This window comes from Perca flavescens, chromosome 8 (assembly GCF_004354835.1).
Source record: "Perca flavescens isolate YP-PL-M2 chromosome 8, PFLA_1.0, whole genome shotgun sequence".
NCBI lineage: Eukaryota > Metazoa > Chordata > Actinopteri > Perciformes > Percidae > Perca > Perca flavescens.
The window spans coordinates 11872412-11897102 of NC_041338.1; the positions used below are offsets into that span (position 1 = coordinate 11872412).

The 24691-nt window shown below is 41.9% G+C and overlaps 1 protein-coding gene across 2 annotated transcripts in view; it reads right to left on the bottom strand.

Moving 5' to 3' along the window:
- The window catches only part of tmtc2b (transmembrane O-mannosyltransferase targeting cadherins 2b), a 124564-nt gene that overhangs the window by 53501 nt on the left and 46372 nt on the right, over positions 1–24691 (bottom strand). For both annotated transcript variants that reach the window (XM_028586273.1, XM_028586274.1), the window contains exon 2: positions 19628–20204. In XM_028586273.1, the coding sequence (XP_028442074.1) occupies positions 19628–20204 (577 nt within the window). The remainder of the gene's footprint in view (positions 1–19627; positions 20205–24691) is intronic.

Here is a 24691-nt window from a genome sequence, read left to right on the forward strand (position 1 = left end):
TACATTTATTTTGTCATCAGCGGCAATCAGGCATCTATAGATTCAAAACGGCAAAGGAAAAAATATCTCATTCAGTCAACCGGAGGGTGTTTCTGCAGGGGGATGAAATCTGAACTTCTGGTTGAGTTTAAATGGAGAAGCGTGTTATAGGTAGGCAGGAGGAAGATGACGGAGGGCCTGAGGCAAGTAACATAAACAGCTAATCAATGGAAAATCCTCCACTTTGCCAAGTTCTCAGCGGTTACTGAAATTCGAGGAGATAAAATGTATGGAAAAGCAACACAACAGCTCACTATATTTTCCAAAATTCACGACAGTTTGCCCTCTTGAGGTTCAACTCACCCACCAACTCGACCCGTTGACTCAAAGTGGTAAGGAAAATGCCCATGCCATTTTGTTTTCGGATAATTTTTTGAAGTAAAAATTTGCCGGGTCACACAGTCGCATCAAGGACACGCATCGCGATTCATTGAAGTAACTGAAAAGCCCAGGAAAAAAAAAATTCATCTTCATTAGTATTCAATACAAACTGAAGTCATATTTCGGGAAAGGCAAAAAAACGCCAGGCAGACCAAACAATAAGGACATAATGACAATGGAAAACCAAAGTCGACTCAAAACCCTTAACATTTCATAGGAGATATTTATTGAGTGTAACCACAGTAATGGTTTGAAAAATAGTGTGTTCCTTATTTCTGGTCTTTCGTTTCCCGTATTTATTTGTACTGCGAGGGCCAACTAGACTGTGTGACCACTACTGCAAATTTGCTGTGACAAGATGCTGATTCAAGCTCTACAGAGAGGAGTAAAATGTGGGTTGGAGGGAATTGCTTTATGCTCCATGCTGCTCATGTAGCCAGTATCCAAACTAGATTAGTCCTGTCTAGCATGGATTCCCAGTCATTACTGTGCATTTGGGAGATCAGAGCCATTGTATTGCAGGGTTTAGAGAGGCGGTAAGCTCCTACAGAACATGCATGAATGAGATGCACAAAGCCAGAACTATGGTCCAAAGCTAAGCAGATACACTGTCAGAGGGATGTCAGATGCTTGATGTCGAAAATCGCTCTGATTGCATATTTTCTCTGAACCACTTTTTGAAAATAGCTCTCTGGTGTGTCACGTTACGGTTGAGCACCACATCTCAGTGACAGCATGCCATTTGGTTATGTTTATACTGGCTAGTAACAAGCACAAGAGGAGCTCGGGAAGCGTAAAAAGATGACTTGTGGCGTGGGATGATGGCGAAGATCAGAAACAAGCGTCAACAATAAAGCGGTCGGCTTTTTTCACAGATGAAAAGTAGTCTAAAGATATTCTGAGTAAGTCTCTTAGAAACAAAACCGCAGCCATAATGCTGTATTTAAATCTATCAAGTGACAGCGTAAAAACAATGTGACAATGTGAAAGTGGTCATTCGTAGTGATGCGCCTACAGAATTCTCACCCGAATCTGCAGATCAGATAACGTTTTGCGGAGATTGAAAGCAAGTTTCGGTTCATTGTATAGCTGTCTGGCTGCAACTTTACTGTTTTGGTTCAGTCCCACTGCCCTGTCACCGCTCTCACAGCATCATTTTTCGGCCGCAGCAGACAGCTGTTTATAGTGAAAAAGCTCCCAAACCCCACCGTAAACGACCTGCTCAGCACCAAACGGCAGACAGACAAAGTTAGCGACTAGCTGCTGAACAGAGTGGAGCATTTAGCAGCTAAAGAGCCAGATGTGTACGTAACTGTTGAATGTGTAAATAAGCAACTGTTTGCTCACAAGTTTGCCAACTTTTACGCTAACAATATGTCAATGTTGTGTTCACAACTTCTTTCTGCTGCCCCCGAGTGGAGAAAAAAAAAAATCTGTTCTTGCAGGTTTAAGCACCGATTAGTCTCGCATTGACAGACCTGAGTCCACAGTGCTGCGGAGGAGAGTCCTACTGAGTCCACACAGCATTCCGGGATGGGAGAAAAACGTGCTCTGGTTTATTGCCATTTCTTTAAACCAATCATAATAGCCTTGGGGGGCGCTAAGCGCCACACAGAGCAACGGCGCGTCTGCAAAATAGCCTCGGGAAAGAACTTGTCTTGGTGGAACACGTGTACGCTCAATGCCTGTTTTAGTCGTTCAACAGAAAACTCTGATTAGACAGATAGTCTAGCTAGCGGTCTGGATTTACCCTCCAGAGATCTGAGGAGCAGTAAACCATAGTCTTCAGAAATCGGCCATTGTTTAAAATGACAACACAAAGAAAGCGGAAGGTAACGGACATGCGGCCAAAATTAAAAGACATTCGGCGGAATTTTCGGCGGCACTTGAACAATCCCGGAAGTGGAACCTCGTGGATATAGACTAAGCACTGATTCAACTAAATGCTAATGTCAACATGCTCACTATAACAATGCTACTGTTTAGCTGCTAATGTTTACCATGTTCTCCTCTTAGTTTAGCGTGTAAGCATGCTTATTAGCACTAAACATGAACATGAATGTCTGCAAAATTTGAATGACAAGCCAACCGTTGTTGAGATATTTCAGTCGAGATCAAAGTGGCGCACAGACAGACCGACATCGTCATTCTGAGAGCCACGCAGCTAGCGTGATTAATTAAAACGTTTGCGTAAGAAAGGGCCATCCCCTCTATCCCCTCAGTGAGTAAAAATAAACACTCCATCTTTAAAATATGTCAGTTTGTCCAATCACTATAACAATAAACGATTTTGAGGTTATACAAGTAAATAAGTAATAAATAAGATTGCATTAATAGAAGTCCAGACATAACAGAGTATGTATGAATGTACAGTATGTGCTGTTCTTTTCTAAAACTCAAACAACATGAAGCTTTCGCAGAATATCCACCAGGTAGAATTAACTTAGAATACCAAAAAGGCACTGCTTGATTTTTAAAAGGAATGGAGCCATAGATCAAACACGTAAAATCATCATAGAATCATAAAAGTCACTTAGGGACCATGAAATTACTTTCATTTGTAGTTTTCAGCAAAGATGGTAAATAAAAAATGGCCAGAGAGAGAGAGAGACAGAGAGAGAAATATTAAAAGCACTCGCGAGAGAGAATGACAGAGAAGGAGCCTGAGAGATCGAACAGAAAACACAGAAAGCTATATGTTGTGAGAGTATGCTGGCTGGCACACATCTTTCTGTAGGTCTCTGAGCCTCCATGCAGGCTTGAACTCCCACAATTACACGATAACTCATTTCAGAATTTCCCAGATGTGCTGATGCAGAGATCCAGCACCTGTACGTCTCCTTTTGGTGCAACACTCAATCCTTCTGTGACAGAATGCTGAAGGGTTTTCACAGCCAAGATTCATTTATTATTTATTCTGAGTAGGATATCATGCTGAAGTTAAAACTAATAGGTGAATTTGCATAAATAATATAACAACAGCAAACTTATAGCATGTGTGTTGGAAAGGTTTTGGGCTGAGTTAACATGTTGTTGCTCACTAAAGGGCGGCTGTGGCTCAGTGGTAGAGAGTTTGCATGCAAATCGGAAGGTTGGTGGTTCGATCCTTGGCCCTGCAGTCCCATGTCAAAGTGTCCTTGGGCAAGACACTGAACCCCGAGTTGCCACTGATGCGCATCGGAGTGTGAATGTGTGTGAATGATTATCTGATGAGCAGGTGGCACCTTGTACGGCAGCCTCGGCCACAGTGTGTGAATGGTTCCTGTACAATGTTAAAGTGTTTTGAGTAGTTGTTGAGACTAGAAAAGCGCTATATAAGTACATTTACTAATCCCAAATATGGACAAGATGGTACCTGGATTTAATTAACGTGTCCATACAATTTCCCTTTACAGATCCTATTGTGGAGAAGGACTCTTTCCACAATTTGCATTCATGTTTACAACCAATAGATTGTCCCATGTGGCTTGGCTTTCCCGCTGCTATAATCATTCCAATGTGTCACAGAGGAGAAAGTAGCATTGGGTGTGGGCCAGAGTCCATTTAGTCCACACGGTTGACTGAATGTTTAAGGACAAAAACTGCAACTCAGCAGCAAAATAAGAAAGAATTTGAAAACAATTAGAAAGTACTGTAAAAGCAGGGGGGGGAAGCTGAAGAGCAGCACTCAGTCTTTTACAGCTTCATTAGAATTCCCAAAGAGACTGAGAGATAGGAGGAATAGTCAAGAACAACCGTGTGGAAGAGCGTTGTAGAGTAGTTCTGGGCTTAATCCAAAAACAGAAAATTCACAATGCCCTCTTCGTCTCCATCTCACAGAAGAAACACATTCTTAATCAAAAAAATCATGTACAAACACTGTATAAACCAGCACAAATGTGCTGCTTGGTTACTTACTAGATCAAACAGGCGCACCCATATCCCCCCTCTACTCTGCTCCCTTCACTGGCTTCCTGTAACATAGGATCCAATTCAAAATTCTCACCATAACTTAAAGGGCTCTACATGGTCAGGCCCCTGCTTATCTTGCCAACATAATTCACCTACACACCCCCTCCCGGTCTCTCAGGTCTATCAACTAAAATCTGCTATCCACGCCACGCACTCGTCTGAAGACACGTGGGGATAGAGCCTTTGCTGCTATGGCACCCAGACTCTGGACTGCTCTGCCAACCAGCATTAGGTTTGCTGAGAATGTGGACTGTTTTAAAGGTCCCATGACATGGTGTTCTTTGAATGCTTTTATATAGACCTTAGTGGTCCCCTAATACTGTATCTGAAGTCTCTTTCCAAAATTATTACAGCCACTAGAGCCAGTCCCACAATGAGCTTTCCTTAGTATGTGCCATTTCTGTGTCTGTAGCTATTGAGGAGGAGAGAGGGGGGGTGGGGGGGGTGCAAGGTGGAGGGTGGGGGCGTGGCCTTGACCAACTGCCACTTTGCTCATTTGAAAGCCATGATGTCTCTCTCTCTCTCATGGGTGGGCCAAATTCTCTGGGCTGGCAAAGCAGAGAAAGGGGAGGTAACCTTGCTCCTTATGACCTCATAAGGAGCAAGATTCCAGATCGGCCCATCTGAGCTTTCATTTTCTCAAAGGCAGAGCAGGTTACCCAGGGCTCGGTTTACACCTATCGCCATTTCTAGCCACTGGGGGACCATAGGCAGGCTGGGGGAACGCATATTAATGTTAAAAAACCTCATAAAGTGAAATTGTCATGCCATGGGACCTTTAAGGGACAAGTGAAGACTCACTTGTTCAGGCTAGCTTTTGGGTAACCTCTGTCTTTTATTTATTGATAATTTCATCGGTTGTATTTTTACTTGTTGTATTCTTAGACTATTTTTCTATTATGTTGTTATTGTCTATGTACTTTTAAAGCACTTTGTGACCCTGTCTGTGAAAAGCACTGTATAAATAAATTTTACTTACTTACTCCCTACAACAGGCATTAACATGACTCTCATATCCAGCCAGTATGTATCTACTTTTGTTTCATCTACGCTACTTGGACTTTTTCTTAATTTTCAGAACAGTAGCAATCTCAAAACTCAAAATTCACGTTTCATTCTGCCTACAGTTGCAGTTACAACATGCAGGTAACCGCATAATTTTTTTTTATTGCATTTCAAACCTTTTACACAACAACAATGTAAAGTTATAACTCCAATATGTGATGTGGATAGTTGTTAAAAAGAGAAAAAAAAAAAAAAATGTGTGAGAAAAATAAAAACAATATATGTAAGAAATATATATTTATAAATAATGAACACAATAGTGGACCTATAATGAACATTGGGGGTAGATTAAATCAGTGTGGTCAGCCAGGTATACTGTATATTTGCAAACATATTCACATACAGTACATACTGTATACTTAGATACATATGTAAGCTACATACACATTTAAGTGCCACAAAGCAGCAAAAAAAGGCTTGCCACAATTTCTCAAAGCCAAAGGAAACATCCCCAAGCCACCTGCCCTGTCTGAGCAACATTCTAAAGCCCAAGGCTCCTCAGTTTAACATCACACAAGACAGAGAAAAAGCAGCAGATCTTCTCCAGGGAGAAGCTGGAGTCAGGGAATGCCTGGCACCCCTGCTAGAAAAGATTTAGGAAAAAATGATCAATCTATTTTGAAACATTTCTTCTTTGGGACCACATCTGTGCTACCTCTTGTCACAGCAAAAAGCCAATAATGTTCAACAAAGACGTGTATGTTCTTATGAACATAATCATACCTTGCCTTTATTTAACTCCCATGTGTTAACATGAGGTGTTCCCCATGTCCACACATGACCATTAATGTCAAAGCCAGCACGTAAAGAAAAAAATATTATAGGCCCATATTCAGTATATCTGTTATTTTTAAGGAAGAAAGCCTCTGGAGCATAATTGTATAGTGAACTATATGATACTGATATTATTTAAGGTTTAGCAGCACTGTAAGCAAAGGGTGAAATGCCATAACACAGATTAATACTGCACTAAAATAAAAAATAAAAAATGAATGTTGGAAGCCATTACGGAACAAATAAATAAATAAAAATGGTCGATGAGTGCCATCGCAGGTTTCACATGTGCTCCGAGAGGAACATCCATGACTAATTAATACCCCATGTTTGGTATATGGGTCCATCCCCAGTCGGGGTATCCTAAAATAGAGCGCATCCAGTGGCTGATGATTCACGGGGAGCAACAGGCCGTCTGACGTAGGAACATCACGCAGAAAACATCTACAGCATACTCTCTTTCACCCTCTCTCTCCGTCCCTTGGCAGCTCCATCTATTAATGTCTCACCCCTCCTCTTCAACCCATTTTCGCTGCGTCTCTTTCACACATGCCCCGTCTCTCTTCGCTTCCCGCCCTCTGTGCTGGGAGCGCCCGCGGTGATGATAGGACCTCTGCTGGAAAAATGCAGTGGTCCTTTGTAGCAAGCACGCACATGGGGAATTTCTGCTGGGACTCAACCTATTCAGGTCATAGACTGGACCGCTCTGCCTTCAGGAGCCTTTTTTGAATAATAATAATAGGACGCGATGAGATGATGCCGCGGACAATTTGCAGATAGCCCTGTATTTGTTTCCTTTGTTTGTTGAAAGTGGCAGTCTGCCCATTCCACATCTGAATGATTTCATTTATCTTCTCCATCTCAACGATTTTGGCAGCAGCTAACAGTTTGTTGGATATTTGGTTTGTGCTTGTTTTGATTAGGATTCCTAAAAGCCGTATTTACTGTGCTAAGTATACAAACAAGTAACATGAGAAATTTCTCAAGAGTGCTATAAACCTGTCACAAGGCTTTGAGCTGTTCCAGTTTGCATCTTTTTGTTGAGCTTTACGCAATAATAACAACTCACATAACGTCTTAAAAACTAACTGAGTTTATGATCGTGCATTGTGTGTAAAATGATGTACACAATCAAACCATTCAGTTTAATTGGAGGAACACAACTACATCAAGAAGAAAGAAGAGAAAACAATGTAGTAAACATGTAGATTTGTTCTGAAATTACATGACATGTCCACATGAGGCCAAACAAAGTATTTCACTGGAAGTCTCAAGTAACGCAGTTCTGGCTGACTTATTTTACATGCCAGTTTATTTGCTGAGACCATAAAAGGGAGCCTTAAATAGCAACTATGGTCAGCAACTAAATCAAGGGCCCAAACTGTATTTCACTTGTGTTGAAGTCCTAAACTATAGTTTGCGGATCTTTGAATGTAAAATATCAATTGACCCTAGAATGTGCTGGAAGAGTAGGTCCAATGTGGTTCAGGACCGACCAGAGAGAGAAAAGATGTGTAAAAAAGCACACTGAAAGCAAGTCTCAGTTGATTAAAATGAGGTGATTTTTATTTGTCGTAATACTTCTGTGTGAATCAATTATCCCCTGTGAAAGCTTAATGATTCGGGGGAAAACAGACAAACCAGCAAATCTATACATGACGCCATTAAGACAACCCGATGCTGCAGGACACTGGTGCTGTGGGACATTCCTTTCCAGGACTGAGCTCTTACATAACACGTCGCTATCGATTCGCAGACATGCTGGCTATAAAAAAAAAAAAAGAATGGGCAATGCAATCGTTTTCAGCAAAAGCAAAGTAAGGGACAATGTGAAATATGTCAAGCCTCATGCCGTATTTCATATTTTTGTTTTTCATACCGAAACAACGGCTTTGTTTTTTTCTCTCTGCCTCCATCTTCTCACAGCAGGCAAAGTTAGGGCCACAGCGCTGGCTGTCGCTGGCTGTTGCTGGCACCCTGCCTGTCAGGCTCGCTTATGCCTGATGAGCGGCAGGCTGAAGCAAACCCAGCTCAAGTCACTTTCTATCACTGTGGTTGCACTTGCCTCATTTTATCCCGCAGCGAAGACATTTAGGGGTCGGGAAGATCTTTTCAATCATCTGTGTTTGGAACGTCTTCGCTATTACCTATCCGCTATTATTATTATTTTTTTTTTTTCAGAGTAAGAGCACCTTTCCTCTACAGTTTCAAACCAGTTCAAAATTTTTGGGAAACATATTTGCATTCTTGCTGAGAGTTTGTCGAGCAGATTGATACCACTCACACGTGCATTGAATATGTAGCAACCACTAGCAGCTAGTTAGCTTAGCTTAGCTTAGCATAAAGACTGGAAACAGGGGGAAACAATTAGCCTGGCTCTCTCCACAGATAACAAAATCTGCCAACTAAAGTAGCACCTTTAAAGCTCACTAATTGAGAAATAATATCTTTTTTGTAGCCTGGGTAAATCCTGATGAACTTTCGGCAAATTTGAGATTTGCTCTGCAAGTCAGTCAGGCGAAGAGCACATTCAAACCCATTTCCAATGTCCCCAAAATCGAGGCACCAATCACAACCGCTGAGGCGGGCTTTACACCAATCACAACCACTGAGGCGGGCTTTACGATAGCGCAGCGACGGCGAGCAGCTTTTTGTTTACATTCAACATGACGGCTACCGAAGCGCAGCGTCACCCGGATCGTTGGTCTGATTGGTTGAAGGACTATCCAATCCTATCCTCAGTTACAACCGAGAAGGGTCTGGTGTCAACCAGATTATCTTTTTTTTGTTCAAACTGTCCAAGAATCAAAGAATAAAAAAAATGATAAATGGTTTTAGGGAGGGTTATGGGCAGGACTATGTCTTGGAGTTTCCACTGATTGCCTGGCAAATTTACAGTGATGACAGACTCCAGGGTAGAGATTACCCACTGTTTCCACTCTCCGTACCATATTCACCATGCAGACATGAGAGTGCTATCAGCTAGGGCTGCCACCTCTTAGTCGATTAGTCGACTAATCGGTCGTTTTGGTCTTGGTCAACTAAGATTTCTTTAGTTGGTAAGTCATTTTTTATGCTTATTCATGCTTAATTACTCATCTCCAAGAAACTTATGAGCACATTTATGGTAAACACAAGATTTAAAGTGGTGCTTTTGCAGGATTAATTATGGAGAAACTCAGTTTTACAGATGGTTAATTAACTACATTTATATTGTGCTTTTCTAGTCTTAACCACCTCTCAAAGCGCACAGCTCTGTCAATTAAATCAACTCATCGATTAGTCGACAAAATTGTATAAGTGTTAGTTGACTAAGAATTTCTTTAGTCGAGGACAGCCCTACTATCAGCAGCCAAAAAGTTATACAGCCTATAGTCTCGCTTTGCCAGACCCTCCTCCAAAGCGCACTGAAGGAGGGTCTGGCTACTCCACATAGCACTTGGGGATGGGAGGAAAACCTGCTCTGGTTTAATGGCATTTCTTTAAACCAATCAGAATCGTCATGGGCGGTGCTAAACTCCGCACAGAGCCGCTGCAAAATAGTTGGCGAGAGAAAACTCAGATTGGATAGATAGTCTAGATAGTTGTCTCAATTTACCCTGCAGATATCTGAGAAACAGACAATAGTCCTCATGAATCCACCGAATTTAAAATTCCAACACAAAGAAAGCGGAAGGAAACGGAAAATACATGAATCTGGCGAAATTTCCTGCAGCACCGGAGAAGTGAAACGCAAAGGATATAGACTATACAGCCTACAACATCTGTTTGTATATCCTTTTTTTGTTATTCTATGAATGCGTTTCCGTTATGCATGCCTCCCACTGCCCATATCCATCTCCAGACCAGAAGCGGTGTGGTGTATCCCCATGTGAGAGGCAGGTGGGTGAGGGCAGGGGGGCACTAGCTGAGCCCACCAGGCCCAATCCATCACACAGTGACAGGAGCCATTAGAGCATGGAGGAGCATCTGTGGAGCCCCAGGTAAGAATGTATTGGCTGGGCTGTGTTTCTTTGTTACCCCATCTAATACGCAGCAAGGGTATGTATGGGTGTCATATTTGTGTATGCAGGGTCTATAGCTCACACATGCAACTCGGCATGTAAACACGCACTGCACACATGCATGTGTTCGGAGGGAGGGGCCCCTCATCTCACATCTTCCCTCCCTGAGGTCAGACCTCGCCGGCGTCACCAGCTCCACGACAGCTGATCTCTCAGCCCAGGTAAAGTCTGTCAGACTCACACACACACACACACACACACACGCCATAAGCAGTGACCTTGCACCAATAGCCAAAGTGTGAACAGAAAATGGAAGGTGTGATAAGATAAAGTGCGTAAGCTTGACATTCACTAAGGGCCAGCTGGGTCTCGTCCCAGATTTAGAAATCATTTTTCAGTGGCAGCGTCGTTGGAAACGTGAACAAAGCGACAACAGAGGAAGGTCTCAAGTTTCTCCGAAGACATATCTAGGCCCCCGTGTACTCAGGAGGTCCTAAAGGATGTACAACAGTGACATGACATCACCAAGATAATTCCCCTCTATCCAGTTTAAACTTTCAAAGCATCAGATTTCTGCATTGTGTCTTCAAAGGGTTGTTCTCATCATGTCAGAGGAGTGTCAGCCCCTCAGGGACTGTGGCTCATATTGTACCTGTATGTTAACAGCATTGTCTCTCCAGAGGGAAAAGTAGCCACTAACAGTTTCTCTCTCTGGTTAAAAACGTGGACAGGGTAGTGTAGCATTATGTGGGCGAGACTGTCATACAAAAGAAAAATTACTAAACAAAGCGGCACATCAGAAGAAAATGAGTCAAATTGTAGTGAAGATGTTTACATTGAATTATAGGGCCAAAAAGATCGTTTTTTTTCCATCATATCGAGCCTACGTTTGTGCCAATTACACTGTCCTCAATTGTCCAAACATTAATTTTATTGGTCAACTAACAAAGAACACCTCAGTCCTCAGGACAGACAATTTATTGCATTATGCTATGGAATAAACACAGTGAGATCCAAATAAAACGCATTCCTTCCCACACTAAATTAGGGATCTAATTGTGTTTCAGTATCGCTTATCGCAAATGAGCCTATTAACTAATGCTGTGCAGGAAATGGTCCCGTAAAAAGACGTTTTTTCCACATAAATTGTGGTCACGCCGCACACACTCACCTTTGCCAACTATGTTACATTTGAATGCTGTAGAGTCATTGCCTGGGAGTAGCTGGATACACAACAACACATGGCCCTCAATGCTTTAATCAAGCACAAAGGCTGCAAAGGTCAGCTTGAGTAAACAATTTAATGACGAGGTTTTTATTTTTTTTCCACTTTTGAAGACAGCACGTCTTGGAAAGAAGTCATTTAGAGCACACTGTAAGCTGTAGACATACACTGGCATTGGTTATCAACACTGGAAGTGCTGGTGGGTTCAGCACCAAACATACAGACTAATGACTGGAGGGAGGAAAATGAATGGGGGTAATGCTTGTTGAAAGGTATATAGGAGATAATTGGTCTAAAAAGTTAAATTGCAATTAAATGCAGGCAGATTGTGTAAGAAATAGGGCTGGGTTTAGAAAAACGATTTTCCAGTTCAAATCAATTTTTCATTTGAATGATGCAATATCAATTCATGAAATCCAGAATACAGAAACGCTGTCTGTAAACTAAAAGACCTAAGGAATCCATTGGTACCAACTATGTCGGAAGAGGGTTAAAAAATGCTCAAGAGATAGGCAAAAACTGGAAAGGCGATTTTAAAGCTATAGTGTGTCGGTTCTGTTGACCCCCATGAGGAATTCTAAGTAATGACAACACCACTGTTGTTGCATCCACATGACACAAGCCTTCCGTAATCGCGCACGCGCCCCCACCCCTCCTCCACGCAATTACTTGCAGCCAAGGAGGACACGGAGGATTAAAAAAACATGATGGACTCTTCAGAAGAGGTCATTATCTTCACTTGAGTTTCTGCGCACGAAAGTCGCCGGAGAGTTGTGTGGAGCCGATAGTCATTTGGCAATGGCTTTAATGTAACGGACGCTCATTAATATAAAAAAAAAGTTAGGCACTAAAGCTTTAAAAAGGGGGTTGACCTCTCACCTCAAGATATCTGAATGAAATGTCACTCAATACTCACTGACAGTAGAGTCTGTAGAGTTGCACTTTGTGTTGACTGCTGTAATGTGTTCATGTTAAATAAAAACTACATTCATGAACATGCTACGATAATGACAGTTGTCAGCTCAAAGTTGCACATTAGGAATATGAAGCCTCCCTTCCTGAAAAATATGCTGCTTTACAGTTTTCTTTCAACAGAAAGTTTGTTTCTAAAAAAAAAACACACGCAAAGCTTATTTGTTTCCTCAATGCCCAGTAACCCATTGTGAGTTTTACTCTTTGCTGCAAAAAAGGGAGTTCTCTCCTAACACCCTATCTAGCATGTCAGTTTGATTAATCATTACACCAGTGATTGTGACATATTCACTTACAACTTGTTGAACATGACAGTGGCTATAATTTTCTTTGAGTTTTAATTGTGAAATATAAAGACTGGATGGTTGCAGTGTGCAATGTTGAAAATAAGACCATGCAGCTTTTTATGTTCTTATTTTGTTAAAGTAAACTACGGTGGCCCTGAAGTGCAAATCACAACAGCAAATAGAAAAACGCAACAGCAAATCATAAAGCACAACGGCAAATAGGAAAACTAAACGTCAAATAGGAAAACACGACAGCAAATATGAAAACACTTCAACAGATCCTAAAACACAACGGCATTAACTTTTACCGGAAAAGGTTGGGCCTATCTAGCAGAGGACGGACCCTCCTGATTGGACAGACGGACTGTCTACCTTTTAACAGACAGTCCGTCTGTTAAAAGTAGGCGCTTTTCCGTGTTTTTCACCTCTCCTTCCGGTTAAAAGTGTTTTCCTATTTGCTGTCGTGTTTTGCTATTTGCCGTTGTGTTTTATGATTTGCCGTTTTGTTATTTGCCATTTTGTTTTCCTATTTGCAAAATTGGTTTTGCAACTGGAATATCCCAAATCGACATTAAATCAGAAATCAAATCAAGTTGGGACCTTGTGAATCTTAATCGATTGGGGAAATCGGTCTCTCTTTTCTCTTCAATTCTTTCAGTCAGAGAAGTTCCTGTACCGCTAACACGAGCAAGAAGTACTCCTAAATTTGTATGAGCTTTTCACGCTGAATGCAATCTATAATGTTTAATATTCACAAAATCTATTGGCCAATATAAAGTAGCCATGCGTTAGTCTAATCCCTTCTAGGATTGTGCATTGCCTAGGGACAATTACGTTTGATGAATGGAAAAATTGGATCCATGTAAGCTCTGAAGCTGACATCTCACAGACAAAAGCCTGCAAGAAACACATGCACAGCACACAAACGAATTACAGTCCATTCAAACTGACAATATAATCTGACCTAATTTAAATACTGCATGCTTTAATGTAAGATGTCTCCGAAGGTATTATTTTCTTGCTTTATTTTTCTACACATATTAATTGTAGCACATGCCTCTTTTGTTCCAAGATCTGTTATGCGATGTATAGCTATCGAATATATCAAGCTAATTTCCATGCATTACCTCTTCCCTGTGATTTGTATGCAGAGAGCCTACAGTTAAAGTCTTGATGAAATGAGTTATAAACCTACATGGAATTACAGTGAAGCTCCCAGTCCCGCCCGCCTATAACCTTTAAACCACACACAGAAGTTGTAAGGACACAATGGGAGATTTGCAGCAGATATAAAACACTAATGTAATTGACTGTGCGCTACGATCGGATAAGCAGGCCCATTTCACCATTTCCAACGTTAAATGTCAAATGACTTCAGCTGAGTGGAGAGCGTGGTGATAAAAGGCAGCGCCGGCCCACTGTGGCCCGTCACTCACGCAACAGGCCGGGCTCTTTAGTCTGACTCAAGAATGGGTTTTATGTACTCCAAACAAAGAAAAAGCTGGGATACGGTGACAGCTCCTTTTTCATGCTTTTATGCATATACCTCTTATCACAGAACATTAATGCTACAATGCTGCTTTCCTATTCATACACTTGAGTTTGGGGTGACCAAGTTTTCAGCACCTGATAGATCTCAAGCCCTGACTAAGAGGAAGGGAAGTGGATTTATTTTCCCTGTGATCGTTTCCAGCTCTGTACACAGCTAATGTTCTTGCAGGCGGCTGAAGGCTCAACTGGCCCTGAGGAATAACTCCCTTTGCTTATCATCAGTCAAAGTGACTGCCTCACTCCGCAGAGACAAAGAGAGACGAACGTGCACGCTGCCGTAGTGGACTGTTTGCCATGAGGGTTAACAGATCGGGTCACAATACTCATACATATGGATCTATGATCATAGAGCACTATTCCATTACAGGCAGACAAACAAACCTCCCAAGTTAACATGATTGACATGATGATGACAGCTCTCTGTCTGGGCTCCCTTTCATGTTGTCTGTGGTGCAACTAAATGAAACGCTACAATAATGACAACTGTCAGCTCCAAGATTCAAGTTAGGAATTTGAAGCGTCCCGTCCAGAAAAATATACTGCTTTACAGTCTTATTTCAACAGAAAGTTTGTTGTTTTGCACAGTGTTTTTTAAAAAAAACAAAAAAATGCAAAGCTTATTTGTTTACTCAATGCCCAGTAACCCATTGTGAGTTTTCCTCTTTGCTGCAAAAAAGGGAGTTCTCTCCTAACACCCTATCTAGCGTTTCAGTTTGATTAATCATTACACCAGTGATTGTGGCATATTCACTTAAAACTTGTTGAACATGACAGTGGCTATAATTTTCTTTGAGTTTGCGCAATATAAAGACTGGATGGTTGCAGCATGCAATGTTGAAAATAAGGCCATGCAGCTTTCTATGTTCTTATTTTGTTAAAGTAAACTTTATTCATGCGTTGATCTTCTCTTGTCTAGACTACTGAAATGCTCTTTTAACTGGATGACCTAAGACATTTTTCCTATTTGCTGTTGTGTTTTCCTATTTGCCATTGTGTTTTATGATTTGTTGAAAGGTTTTCCTATTTGCCGTTGTATTTTATGATTTGCTGTTGCATGTGGAACATGCAACAGCAAATCATGGAAGAGATTTTAGCGGCTTCACAATGGCTCCCTGTCCCTCGTATAACTAGTTAACAAGGCTCTGAATGTTTTAGCACATTCATTACATTACATGTCATTTAGCGGACGCGACTTACAATTGCTATGTCAGAGGTCACACGCCTCTGGATCAACTAGGTGTTAAGTGTCTTGCTCAGGGACACATTGGTTGCTGTATCGCTGTGGGAATCAAACCCAGGTCTCCCACACCAAAGGCATGTGTCATATCCACATCCACTGCGCCATCACCACCCCATTCATTTTTAGTTGACTGTCTCTCCTATGCTCCCAGCTCCTGCCTTATAAGGTTCATCAAATATTACAGTAATAAATATACCAACAGTTAACACAAAGAAGTATAGAGAGGAAGCCTTTACTTATTAACCAAAACTGTGGAACTGTAAACATTCAACATAGAGCTGGGCAATATATCAATATTATATCGATATTGTGATATGAGACAAGATATTGTCTTAGATTTTGGATATCATAATATCGTAATATGGCATAAGTGTTGTCTTTTTCTGGTTTTAAAAGCTGCATTACAGTAAAGTTATGTCGTTTTCTGAACTTACCAGACTGCCTATACTAAAGCAGTGATTGGTTATTGTTCAGTTATGACATCATGTGTTTGCAAATGTGAGGAGTGTGTGTGTGTAGCATTTTGATTGGTTGTGTTTAGAAATGAATAGCAAGTCACTTCCTGTTAGATTTGTGTGTCTTAGGTAGAGAATTGTGTGTAATGTTTTGAAAAAAGTGTTTTATGCAATTGAAAGCTGAAAGAAAGGCTGAGAAATAGTTTATGGTTTTGGAGATTTGCTGTGTAGTTTTGCACTTTGAGTGAGAGGTTTCAAAAATCGTGTGACATGAAAATATTTTGTGTGTAAGCAGTTGGAAAAAAACTAATTCCTTCAAGAAACATCTTAAGACTTTACAATTGTGCTTTCATGTAGTTTCTTGTTGCCACACTTTAACTGAAAAAAGAAAATACATACAGTATATACATATACACACACATTATATATATATATATATATATATATATATATATATATATATATATATATATATATATATATATATATATATGCAGCACTGGAATTCAGAAGCTACACTGGACGTGCCGTGCTGTAGCAGAAGACATCTGCCCCTGGAAATGCTTGCCAATTTAGTTAACCACGATGGCAAGTCTTGAAAGACAACTGTAGGGCTTGTTTCATGCCAGAAGTGGAACTATCTTCCAATCCACTTTTTTTTTTTAACCCCTAAGACAATTGGATCAGCAGGCTTTGTGGATTTTCCAACAAAAAGGTTGAAAAACTGTCAGCTATGTGGCATCATGTCCCTCGGCCCTTTTGGTCCCGTTTCCTCTCTAGTCTAGCCATGCCTGACAAGCCATTGGAAGGCCCGTCTGCCTGCGGCAATGAATGGGCCATACTCCAGAGGACACAGGGAGTCAGATAAGGCTTAAATCATGAGAAGACAGCAGCAGAGGCCTTCACTCTTCATTTACATACTATGCTGAGCAATGTAAGGGACGGGCTACATTTGCTCTTCAATTAAACCATTTTCTTTAGAGCTGCAAAGATGAATTGAAGTAGTCAACTATTAACTCATTGCTCACTATTTTGGTAATCAATTAATCAGTTTGAGACATTTAGATTTTTCAAATTCTCTAAATCCAGCTAAATGTGAATATTTTCAGGTTCCTTCACTCCCATATGAGGGTTAGACCAAAAAAGTAATCGATTAATCAAGAAAATAATCGACAGATTAATCGACTATGAAAATAAGCGTAAGTTGCCGCCCTTATTTTCTCTCTTTGCTTCTTTTTCAGTGTCTGTCTCTCTTATTTCCGCCTCTTTCCTTGCTGACCCCTATCCCTCCTTGCCACTCGACATATCTTTTAAGGTCCCATGGCATGAAAATTTGACTTTATGAGTTTTTTTAACATTAATATGCATTCCCCCAGCCTGCCTATGGTCCCCCAGTGGCTAGAAATGGTGATAGGTGTAAACCGAGCCCTGGGTATCCTGCTCTGCCTTTGAGAAAATGAAAGCTCAGATGGGCCGATCTGGAATCCCCTTTCTCTGCCTTGCCCGCCCAGAGAATTTGGCCCACCCATGAGAGAGAGACATCATGGCTTTCAAACGAGCAAAGTGGCAGTTGGTCAAGGCCACGCACCCCCCCCCTCCTCAATAGCTACAGACACAGAAATGGAACATACTAAGGAAAGCTCATTGTGGGACTGGCTCTAGTGGCTGTAATTCTGCACCAAGGCTGAATTTCGGGAAAGAGACTTCAGATACAGTATTAGGGGACCACTAATGTCTATATAAAAGAGACTTCAGATACAGTATTAGGGGACCACTAAGGTCTATATAAAAGCAGCCAAAGAGCACCATGTCATGGGACCTTTAAGTGTTGTTCTTTGTGGGGCGTGCCAGATAGCCACCCTCTCATTGGCTGCTCTTCAGCCCTTTTGTCGAGGTTTGTGCACACGTCTTGTTGAATTTGTTATGATGGGTAGTGAGTTGTGGATGTCACATTGACTAGACAGCAAACAGTAAATACTTCTGACAGCAGCTGTTGGAGAAAAAGGGCTAGTCAATAGCTGAATGCTTCAAAGGCGACGAGAGAATAAATAAAATGGCCATCACTTTTTGTTTTCTCAGCGATTTCTTTTGAAAAATGTTTTCAATTTCTTCGCTTTCTCTTGCAGTGTGCAATGTGAAGATACAAACAAGGAGGAAAAAAGAAAGAAGTAAAACCCCCTGAGTCATTTCTCATAATTTTTTTTTTTTAAGTTTAAAATAAAAAAAGATATCATGTGTTTCAAAATGATAAACACTGATGGGTCAATGAACAATTAGCTGTACATTCTCACATTAGATTTGGTTTAATTGACTTCTTATTGGATAAACTGAATCCTAATTTAGATGTTTAGAATTTTGATTGGAAAAAAAACAATGTAACTGTTTAAGGTTGAGCCATTTGAACGGAAAGATTAGGATTCAAACAGGCAACATCTTGAATTATAGGTCTGGACCTTAAACTGCCCATATTATGAAAAAAAAAAAAAAAAATCACTTTTCTTTCTGGGATTTGGGGTGTTCTTTTGTGTCTCTGGTGCTTCCACACGCATACAAACTTTGAAAAAAATCCATCCATGCTGTTTTGAGTGAGATACGGTTTCTGAATGTGTCCCGCCTTCAGTCTCCGGGTGACCTGTTCAAAATCTTTTTACGTCACTAGCCGAAACGAGCTGGCTAACCGCAACCGTTAGCATGCTACCTCGTTCTCAATAGCAAAGCACTGCTACAACACACACAAGTTCACCATAATCTACAAAAGAACTACTTACATGTGCGCCCTCGTTTAGAAGAAGTCTCCCAGCTAATCCTGCCTTGTAACTGACCGAAGTTGGAGAAATGACCTTTCTTTTACTGTCTATGGAGCTAGCTAGCTGACGTGAGCTACATCTGAGCTACTGCACATGTGCGAGTGCAATCAAAGATAGTACAGAAGAAGAAGAAGAAAAGAGGTCTCACTCTGTAGCTAAAACAGAGACCAGGTGAAAAGAGGATCTGTTGTGCAGTACAACACAAATATGGTGTTTTTTGAAAATTAAACCATGTAAATCTATTCTGGTACAACCTTAAAATACAGTTATGAACCTGAAAATGAGCATAATATGGGCGCTTTAAATGTGTAACAGGCCAGTTTGCTGTGGGTTTGCGCATTTAAGTGTTTAGTCCAAGGCCAAAAGGGGTAAAGATTAACATTTAGATTAATTATAACTTCAGTAATAAACTCCCTCCTACCGATTACCATAATGACCAATAACATTCCTCTCAGATTACTCATTGATAGATGCATTAATAATCATACATGGGTATGGCTATAAAACAGCAGTAGTGTTTGTTTCCTGTACAGAAAAAAACAAACTTGTGTTTGCTTTTCTTTCCCAACATTTTGTTTCCTTGCATTTAATGGAAAACACAAAAATCGGACCTGAATGACACAGCTGTGCATACACTCGCTAATGTTTTTCAAACTATACTGTGATGAAAAGCAAACGAAACGCACGCATATAGGGCACGCGCCCCAATATATATATATATATATATATATATATATATATATATATATATATATATCTATATATCTATATATCAACTTTCCAATGCTGTTTGCCAGATTCCCAGTCAGGGAGCGAGTGCAGGAAATAAGATACACGTGAAAAAGCAGCACCCCGGGGCAAGAACAAACTGGTTACCTTGTAAAGGAGCATGATGACCTGTCGCAACTTGAGCTTGTGGAAAACGCAGACGTCGTACAGCGCCGATACAGCCAGGACGGTCACGCCGAGTTCCTTCCACAGCATGCTGCATGCAGCGCAGCCCAGGCTGCCCAGGAACCAGGCCACGAGACGCCAGGGCCCGGCGTGGCCCCGCAGCCCACAGTGGCGCATGTAGCACAGCAGGGACAGCAAGAAGAACAGGGCGGCCCCTTCATCCGCCCGGCCCACCACGCCCGCCACCGCCTCGGTGTGGATTGGGTGAGATGCGAATAGCAGGCCGGCCAGCAGGCTCCACAGGCCTCCTCCAAGCAGCAGGCGAGCCAGGGAGGTAAAGAGGCCTGTCACAGCCCCGTGGAGAGCCACGTTAACCAGGTGGTAACCCCAGGGCTCCAGCCCACCCACAGCGTGGTTGAGGCGGAAGGAGAGGGTGCAGAGGGGCCGGTAAGACTTATGGCTGCCACTGTGTGTGAGCAAGGTGCCCCAGAAGTCATCGTAAAAGATATTTGTCCAAGGGGTCTCTGGAAGCAGGTCCTGGTTAGTCTTGATTGCACGGCTGTAAAGAACAACAGAAAAAGGTTAGAAAAGGACTTCTGGGTACAAAAAAAATACACAATGTATATACTTACGTATCAGTCAGTCAGTTTGACATTTATTTCATTTGTAAAGAAGTACATAACATGGATTTTACCGTTTAAACAGAAAATATGTAGGTCAATCATTGGTAAAAAAAAAAAAAAAAAATATCGATTCTAGGAAAAAATAAATCCATATAAAAAATGGTCGCAAAAAAAATAAATCACGATACATACGTGAATGGATTTATTTTTCCCCACCTCTAGTGTTTATGGTATACAGTATTACTACTGGCAGTCCACTGCAGATTCTCTGAGGCGGGGGAGGGGGGGTGTACAGCCATTCTGCACCAGTGCGCACTAAGCAGAAAATATAGGTTGTTATGAAATGAAACTTTGCATTTGTTTACAACTTTTCCCAGAGAGTGCGGTCGTGTGGCTTTTACAAACAGAACATTTAGAGGGCGAGCTTCAAGCTCTGGGCAGCTTTGTCACCACAGCCACAGCTCTTACAGCTGTGGACTTGCGGATAAAGCAAGAGCACCACACCCTTAACCCGCAAACAAATACAGGCATGCAGTAGGGGAACGCCATGTTGGCATAATGCAGCTTGGACAGAAGGCGACCGGAGGTGACAATGGACATGGCAGCTCAGTTTGTTTGGGGGCGACGGAGCAAAATGGAGAAATATGTACAAATGTGTACTTTCAGCCTTTCTTGGCAGGCATGCCGGCTAAGTAAGGGCCAAGTTGGACCTCCCCTCTGTCAGTGATGAACCTGCGTGACCTAACCCTAATGCTGCTACATCAGCGACAAGCTGTGCGTGTCAGTGGCCGAGGGGGGGGGTGGCCAGCAAGGGTCAAGGGAGACGGAAAAAGAGAAGGCATGTTTTCTCCCCACAGGAGTCCTTAAATGCAAAATGTTTTTCCTATCTTCTTCTGCCCGCGATGCAAGGTGTCTGCCGCAGCGACAGGCCTCTGCTGCTTTCGACTGAGAGATGGTGCTGCCGATGATTCAAAGGCAACAGAATGAGCCTCGGCAGAGACGAGGTGGTTGGACATGACACGGGATGACAAGCCACGTGCACCAGGTTGTACTGCGTCCTCACGTCACAATTAACACACTCAAATCCGTTCAAAGACAGACAGGTGTAGCAAAAAAATGGGAGGGAGCCACCGAGAGCGCAGCACAAGAAGAACATTATTTTTATCGGTGTATGAAATACACATGAATGTGAGAAAAACGGATAAATCAAAAAAAGGAGTTGGCTTAAGAGTAATGAACCACTCCCTCAGCTGTTCTGAAGCCCTTAAGCACAACACTTTATCTTGGCAACTGACACCTCTCAATACCAGAAAGCTCATGGGGAGTTTGGTGTTGCACGGCGGGGAATGCAGCATTCATCAAATCACAAAATGAAGTGGCTCTCTCTCTGAGAAGGGTGAGCAGAAATAGCCCATCTTAAGATGGATCTAAGGGAAATAAATACTACCTGGCCTCAGGATGTTGAAAGGGGCACAGAATTAATCAGCTGGGATATAATAGCAATGCCTTGCATGATTGGGTTTCTCTAACTTCTCTCAGACTGACGGAGGCTCCAGCCCTCCACCAGCAGGATTAAGAGTCGGTAGCCCAGCTCTCCACTCCATGACTCAGATATGCCAGTTTATTTTCTCTGGCCCATTTGTCAAGTGAGATCTTCATTACGCCGCAAGATGCTCACATAAGAGGCATTATGGTTCAATTACATCTCAAAGCCGTTTAGGAGACAAGTGTGCGCTCTTTTTCCACTGCACAGTGCGGTGGAGCCCGTGAGGCAAGATACATTATATATTGCCCTAAAACCACACTAGATTTTTTTCTGGCAGCAAAAGCACAGACAAAAAGCCAGTGCCACTCACTCAGAAGCCCACTGCGCTTACAGCCTTGGCTTCCTGTGTCGCCGTCCATGAGGTTCACCTCTCAGATAGTCTCCTGCTCATATGTCACAGAGGCGGACAAGCAGCGGACGTGCTGTGGGTGACAAGCAGAGAATCGAGGAACGCAGAGAAAGAAGGAGTGGAACCTCTTAACCCACTTTGCAACAACTACTCAGAGCGGGTGAATGGCGAACACCCACAGCTGAATTAACACATTTGCATTAGGGCTGCACGATTATGGCCAAAATGATAATCACGATTATTCTGATCAATATTGAGATCACGATTAATTATCACGATTATTTGTTGATTTTAGCCAAAACAAATTTTATTGTCACATACACTACCGGTCAAAAGTTTGGGGTCACTTAGAAATTTCCATTCCACTCCATTCCAGACAGAATACCAGCTGAGATCAGTTGCATTGTTTTTTTAATCAGAACAGCAGTTTTCAGATTACATTATGTGCTTACATAATTGCTAAAGGGTTCTCAACTGTTGTAGAAAGAAGTGGCTGAAGAAATGCTTGAAATCCATGTTTTTTGGTCTAAACGTCATACCCAAATTAAAAGTAGTACAGCTCCCATATACTTTGACACTCAGGGGTGTGCCTGATATCATTGGAAAGGAAACATTCTCAAGTTTTTGTTACAAGTGTCAAGGCGATTCTAGGCCTTACTGACACAGAGTTACAGAGGCTAGAATAGAGATTTTTTATTTCTGTCCAAGTTATAAATCTGTAAAATTATTAAAAAACACTGCTGTAAACACATCTGACAGGTGACAGACAACAAAGCATTAGCCACGTCTCAGCTTACTACAGAAAAAAATTCAGAAGCTAAAAGACTCAAAAATGGATTTTATATGAATTCTTTTCTACAAATATGTCTGTGCGTTTGAAAAGTGCAAATAAAAAAGCCAAAAAACTACAAAATACAACACTTCTCAAATACACAAACAAACCCACATCAATCACCTTTCCAATGATATCAGGCACACCCCTGAGTGTCAAAGTATATGATCTCAGCAGGTATTGTGTCTGGAATGGAGTGGAATGGAAATTTCTAAGTGACCCCAAACTTTTGACCGGTAGTAATTATATAATTATAACTGCTTTTACATCCATATTGTGCTACATTCCTACTAATACATCCATGTTGTGCTACATTCCTACTAATACATCCATATTGTGCTACATTCCTACTAATACATCCATGTTGTGCTACATTCCTCCTTTATTGAAGGATACTGTCATTTCAGCTGTTGTGCGACCGCTTTCCACACATGCATGTTTGCCGTGAAAGATACAGGCAACGCAATTTTCTGTTAACGTTAACGGCGCATGTGGTGCCTGGTATCTACCAGACGAAATAGCTACGCGGATTTCGGTGGCTCATTACGCTGCTACTTACATGGCTGCGTTGCGCTCTGATGCTCCAAAACCCACGTTAGAGGCAACATAAACATCGCTGAATGTCACGCTAGTAAACACTAATAACACGTTACACAGAAGGTAACGTTAGCTTACCGTTAGCTACAGTAAACACTAATAACACGTTACACAGCAGGTAACGTTAGCTTACCCTTAGCCACAGTAGTAACTGGATTAAACACGGCTAAAATGCTGACTGCTAAACAGTGTAGTGTGTCAGTATTTCACTGTAGGATTCCAACAGCGGGACGTCCAACAGTCTGCTGCTAAAGCTACGAGCTAAAAGACACAAACTAGCACTGGTCACCGCTGTTGTCTGAAAAACAACACAGACGGGACAAAATGTTGCGTTTACTGGTAAACTAGTAAACATTGTGACCGGCTTATGATGACCGACTGGCTTCTACCTGTTGTGGAATTTTCCTCACGTTACTCTGTCCTCTGTGACTGTCTACATCTAGAAACTAAGCTGCGCGGTGCAGGGAACAGCTCTGATTGGCTCATGGAGACATGTGATCAGACAGTAGTTTATGGAGCGCTAGATTGGCTTTGCAAAAACTGTTTTTGATGCATTTTAAATATCGCTCGATCACGCAAATTTGATCGTGGGAAGCCAAAATCGTGATCGTGATTAAAATTCGATTAATTGTGCCGCCCTAATTTGCATAACGGTCCAACTAGTCTGGCATTGCAAGACCTTCCTCCACAGCGCTGCGGAGGAAGGTCTGGGTGGTCCACACAACATTCCGGGATAGGAGAAAAACGTGCTCTGGTTTAATGGCCTTTCTTTAAACCAATCACAATCATCCTGGGCGGCGCTAAGTGCCGGACGGAGCCACGGTGCCTCTGCAAAATAGCCTCGGCAAGGAACTTGTTTTACAAAAGCAAAAAAACTTGTTTTAGTCGTGCGACGGAAAACTCAGATTGGACAGATAGTCTAGCTAGCTGTCTGGATTTACCCTGCAGAGAGCTGAGGAGCAGTTAACCTCATAAATCGATGGGAGTTTAGAATTCCAACACAAAGAAAGCGGAAGGTGACAGACATCCGGCCGAAAAATGAGGGACATCCGCCCGAATCTCCAGCGGCACCAGAACTATCCCTTAAATGAAAAGTCGT